The 6,131-nt window shown below is 39.8% G+C and overlaps 1 protein-coding gene across 1 annotated transcript in view; it reads left to right on the top strand.

Moving 5' to 3' along the window:
• Positions 1-6,131, top strand: part of TMEM150C (transmembrane protein 150C) — an 81,308-nt gene that overhangs the window by 58,473 nt on the left and 16,704 nt on the right. The window contains exon 2 of the mRNA XM_006778203.2: positions 5,084-5,173. Within this exon, the coding sequence (XP_006778266.1) occupies positions 5,094-5,173 (80 nt within the window). The 5' untranslated portion in view covers positions 5,084-5,093. The remainder of the gene's footprint in view (positions 1-5,083; positions 5,174-6,131) is intronic.

Here is a 6,131-nt window from a genome sequence, read left to right as displayed (position 1 = left end):
TCAAAGGGCCAGGCCTTTCATATGCAAAAGCCTCTGCCACAGCTTGGGTGGGGCAGAGTCTCAGGGAATCAACAGTGTGGAGCTAACAGCTATGGCAGATCCTCAGTCCCACCCTAAGAGGCCCCTCGTCTCAGTGTCCCGGTAATCGCTGCAAGCACCTCTGAGAGAAAGCCACCCTCGAGTTCCAACCAATGCCAGACAGTCCAGTTTCTCCCCGTGTGAGTCTGGGTCCCCAGAGACTCACCCAGAACTGGAGTTCAGAGCAGTCAGGAGCTTGTGTCTTCCTCCCGATTGAACAAGACAGCCACATCCTCAGTTGCCAGCCCTTTCCACGTGCACCTCCGTACCTCTGCATTTTACTTCCGCACCTCCTCTGAGTCTCAGTGTGCTTTTCTCTTTCCTTCTACTTGTAGAATTTCCACTCAGCCAGCCTTCCTGTGGTTCTGGGTGATGTCTGTTCCGTCTTTTAGTTGTATTTTTGAAGTGGTTGTGCGAGGCGGCAATTTCTGATGTTTACCTATGCTGCCATCTTGGTTTCTCTTTCCATTGATTTTTAGAGAGCATGGAAGAGAGAGGGAAAGACAGAGAGAAACATCAATGTTAGAGGGACACTTCAATTGGTTGCCTCCTGTGTGAGCCCTGACCTGGGGCCCGGCCAGCGAGGAGCCTGCAACTTAGGTACATGCCTTTGATCAGAATCAAACCTGGACCCTGCGGTCCATAGGCTGACACTCTATCCACTGAGCCAAACCAGCTAGGGCAGAATATGACATTTCTTAGCCCCTCTAGCCACAGATCTTTGTTTTTTCTCCAGGAGTGAGGTGGAAAAACCCTAGATCACCTTCTTGGATTCTTATTACCCAAGTTATCAAGAACTCTGCCAGTGGTGTGCGGGGAGCTTAGCCAATGAGCAGTCAGAAAAGGTGTTTCGTCTGCAGCTCACGTGCGGAGGTGGGACTGCTGGTGCACAGCGGCTGGCAGGCCCCCCTGTCTCTCTCCACTCCGGGTCTGCTCAAGCCACTGCGGCCGACACTGGCAGGCCCCCTGTCTCCAGTCTGGACCTGCTCAAGCCACCGCGGCATCTGTGGCTTGCCTCACCTTCCACACAGTCTCCTCCTGCCCACCTGCACGCACAGCCTTCTCCTGAGCGGTTGTGATGTTATGGCATCCCAGACAATTTGCATATTATCTCTTTTTATATATATAGATATTTTAACTCACACACAACAATAAATCCTATATAACAAGAGAGGAATATGCTAATTAGCTGTTACACCCTTAGGCATAACAACCAAGCACAGCACAACCAGATCACAGATCAGCAGTGGGTGGGCCAGCGAGGTACAAGTGGGCTACAGAGAGCTACAGGAGAGGGCAGGGCAACAAGCTATGAGGGGGGCATAGGGGGAGCTACAGTAGGGCGGCAGGGCTACTGCACAGGGCTACTAGTAAATAAATAATTTTTTTACATAAAGACCCTGTTGAATGGATGAAGAGATAAGCTACACACTTGGAAGAGTATTTGCAAACTGCTATCTGAAAAAGGACTTGTGTCTAGAATTTACAAAGCACTTCAATCTGTTTTTCATTCTCAACCATAAAAAATAGTCCACTTGTAAATGGGTAAAAGCCAGGTACAGACATTTCACTGAAGAGGATATACAGGTGGCAAATAAGTACATAAAAAGATATTCCACATCGCTAGCCAGCAGGGAAATGCAAATTAAAACCACAGTGAGATATCAGTGTATGCCTGTCAGAATGGCTAAGATAACAAGTAGTGACAACATGGATCATCACCAATTAACACCAATTATTTAAGTGCTAACACCAAATAGTGATATCACTAATAGTGATAAGGATGTGAAGACACCTTCAATCCTACCTTGCTGTTAGGAAAATAAAATGCTATAACTACTCAGGAAACTGATTCTTTGAAGACTATTCATGAAATTATCATACTGCCCAATAATTGCAGTCTTGGGCTTTTATTGCAGAGAAATAAAAAATTATGTTCACGCTTCAGAGCTTTTTTTTTTAATTGTGTGCTTTATTTTATTTTAAAATTTTTATTTTTCAATTACAGTTTACATTCAATATTATTTTGTATTAGTTTCAGGTATACAGCATAGTGGTTAGACAATCACATGTTTACAAAGTGTTCTTCCCAATACTCCTAGTACCCACCTGCCACCATACATAGTTATTAAATATTATTACATTCCCTATGCTGTACTTTACATCTCCTTTACATAACTTCTTTATTTGCCATAGAAAGTTAAAGCAACCCAGGTATGCTGTAATCAGTGCATAAACAAACTGGGTACATCCATAGCATGAAATATTACCAAAGAATAAAAGGTACCAGACCATTGATGAGCACAAACCTTACATGAATCTCCAAGGAATTCTCAGATGAAGGCTCAGTGAAAAAAGTCAATCCCAAAGGTTACATGCTCTATAATTTCATTTGTATAACATTCTTGAAATGATCAAAATTATAGAAGTGGAGAAAGGATTAGTGGTTGTCAGAGATTGGGAAGGAGGGTTTGGGGGAAGGAAGTAGTATGGTTATATAACATGGCGACACGCAAGGACTTTGTCTCCCCTTTTAGGAGCACCTGTATGTTCTGTACTCGATTGTGTTGGTGATCATACACATGTGCACACATGGTAAAATTTGTTTAAAACTAAATACAGCAAGGAGTGCATGTAAAACTGACGAAATCAAACCATGTATCAATGTCAATATCTTGGATATTGAGGTTGTACTATGGTTATACAGATGTTACTATTGGGGGGAGAGAGTGAAGGATATACAGGATTTCTCTCTACTATGTCTCATATGTGAGTTTGAAATTATTTCCAAAATTAAAAAAAGGAAGGTGCATAACCAATGTAAAAGTCCCGAAGAAGCCCCCAAGTAGTGGAAGCTAATAATATAACTATCCATAGACATTCTTTTCACCTCTCAAGGCATCCCTTTGAGTTAAAAAAAATAAAAATAAAAAGGACAATTTCAGCTATCATTAGGGGGTATAGTATGATTTTCCCAGAATTTGGAGATGAGAATTAAACTAACAAGAATAAAATAATTAAGAAGAGTAGCCATTAGCCACCATAGATGCTTCCACAACAAAATGAGGAAAGCAGTGCATAGTGAAAAGTAACCGCAGAGGAGAATCTGAGGAAGGTAGGCCTTCAATATGTGTGTACAGTTAAGGTATTAACTCATTTCGGGGGAGAGCCATCTGAAGAAAGAAACTTACTTATCAGGAAAGGTGTCTGCATCCTAGAGAAGCAGGACCCCAGAGAAGAAGAAAGTGTTTGGCTGTCCGGACGGAGCCTTGCTTTGGAAGGAGAGGCCCTCGTCCTAACATTGATCTTAGAGTTAGAGTTGGCAGAGCTGCCACTTATGGAACTTGTATTATGTGTGCGGAGTTACCAGTTCACATTAATCCTCAGCACAGCACACTGAGGATTACAGATATCTCCCATTTCCCCCCTTCTATTCTCCTCCTAATACAACTATTTTTTATGTAACAATCTATGCAATAAATAAAAGCTAAGTAGCAGTTATCTCCATAATTAAACTGAGGCTTAAGAAATGAAATAACTTCCGGGGGAAGGTCAATGGGGAAAAAAGGAGACATATGTACTACTATTTTTAATACTTTAAACAATAAAAAAAAAATGAAATAACTTGTTAGAGATCAGATGCACGGCAGAACTGGTTTTCGGTCCTGCGCATTGCCATACCATTTCCATTACACTGTGCTGCTTTCTTTAAAGTAAATTAGCACATGTAACTTGATGCCATGGTCTTAGAATTATCTCAACTCTCCTCACTCTATTTTCCTAATTCCAAATTCTGATTTCCCATATAGGTGTTCCTAAATGAGGAGCCAATGTATTTGTCCATTTGGCAGTTGTGTTTCTCGGTGGACATAAATAAGTTGGCATTATGGTTTATTCACCAGTCTGTTTTTAAAATGGTTTATAGGCATGAGTTCTTCTGGGGCTGATAATTTTGGGCATATTGGAGCATTCTGTTACTGCAAAGATATGCTACTGAACTTGGCTTAACCTACAAGTACTGGTTCAAACCCCAGTAAATGACTTTTCCCAATTAATTATAAAATCCAAAACAGTGAGCAGCAGTTTCTCCCTAGAAGTTCTATATAATCCCATATCCTTCTCCTGTCAGATCACCTGTGGAAATCACGAGGGTATTTTATTTTCCAGGAACCGGTATTTTTTGCCTTAAGCATTGTTAGCATCCAGTGTCTCCAATAGATTTTCTCTGATGGTTTTGGGCAAAGAAGTAAAGTGATAGTTGTTTCTTTCTGTTTTCCACCAATCATTTTTCATAGGCACTTCTGAAGCTCTGCTTTCCACTTTATTTTGGTGGGGGATTTTTATTTATGTATTTTTGCTTTAAAATATACCATCCAAAATGCCTACCATATGGCTTTCCTCCCCTCCTGCACAGTGTTGGTAGGAACGATTTTAAAGTTACACACATTTTCCAAATCATTCTTTTGAGTGTCTTCTGAGATTGTTGCTCAAGAACATTTTGAGAAAAATTCAGATTTGCAAAGCATTTGTCATTTCCTCCTGAGTTGCTAATTTATCTTGTAGCCATTTATTTCTAACATTCTTGTTACCTAAGCTGTAGACATATGTACATGCTGGACCCATAGATCCATATATCCATACATGCTAATAGCACTAAAAGTAGGTTTGACTTTGTCTTTGGTACCTAGTTCTAACACAAAACCTCCTCCTCCAAGTCCTAACCCAAACTCTTTTGTCGTTTCTTAAATACATCGATACTTGTATAAGGATAAGTGTCATAATTAGAAACTTTCCACCAGTTCTCAATGAAGACTCTGGAATATCTGAGCTAATGCAGGATAACAATCATCCATGTTACTTTGCAAGGATTTCCCATGTAGGTGGTCGTAATGTTGAACCATGGTTTCATAAGATGCACTCTTTTTCAACTAAAGTAAACTTCCTGTCTGTCCTGAATCAGGTACGTTTTTGTCTTTGTTATTAATATCTGTTCATTTTCTTTCAGTGGAACAGGAATGGATGGGAAGAAATTCAGCGTATGGATGTTTTTACCTCTTGTATTTACTTTATTTACTTCGGCTGGATTGTGGATAGTGTGAGTATCCTCTTATTTATTATTTAAGGATTGGAGTGCAACATAGATAACAATGTGGTTTTGATAGCATATGGCATATCTAGAGCAATGTGTTTATAAACGCTTCAAAAAAATGTTTACAAATTCAACCTTGCTAAGGTCCCCATTTCTCTCCCCTTCTTCTGTTACCCAAAGTAACAAGAGTAATAAATTATGTAAAGCAGGTAGTGAAGAATACTAGACTCTTGTGTTCCCATGTCCTTCCAGTAATGAACATCCTAAACACTGGTGATATGGATTCATTATTTGCAAGATTTGCTAATTTGACACTAACATCCTAAAGATTTTATGACAGTCCAGTTCATAGGGTGGTTTTTTGTGTGATTAGGTCTGGTATGTTATAAAATGGGTATCATTACATTGGAAATCTTGTCTTATCACAAAACATTCCCACTCTTGCTTATTTCAATTACTGTTCACTTGTAGAAAATCATTTTAGCCCTAACCAGTTTGGCTCAGTGGATAGAGCGTCGGTCTGTGGACTGAAAGGTCCCAGGTTTGATTCCGGCCAAGGGCATGTACCTTGGTTGCAGGCACATCCCCAGTAGGAGGTGTGCAGGAGGCAGCTGATTGATGTTTCTCTCTCTTTGATGTTTCTAACTCTCTATCCCTTTCCCTTCCTCTCTGTAAAATATCAATAAAATATATTTTTAGAAAAAGAAAAAGAATTATTTTAGTTCCTTGCAGTTCATTAAGAAAGGTGGAGTGAGAAATTAGGAAATTAGAAAATTTGAATTTGAATTTTAGTTTCCCCAAAGCTGTAAGGTCTCATTTCTTTGTTTTCAGATTATAATTGTTTCCATTAATTTTTGGGATGTTTTGAAAATTAAAGAAATATTATTAAGAATGACATTGAGCTTCGAAGAACTGTATGATCTAAAGGTAAAAAGCATTAGAGTAAAAGAGCATTCGTGGTTAG

Source organism: Myotis davidii, unplaced genomic scaffold (assembly GCF_000327345.1).
Source record: "Myotis davidii unplaced genomic scaffold, ASM32734v1 scaffold449, whole genome shotgun sequence".
Lineage (NCBI taxonomy): Eukaryota > Metazoa > Chordata > Mammalia > Chiroptera > Vespertilionidae > Myotis > Myotis davidii.
The sequence above is the reverse complement of the archived record's forward strand: the minus strand, read 5'-3'. Positions and strand labels throughout refer to the sequence as shown.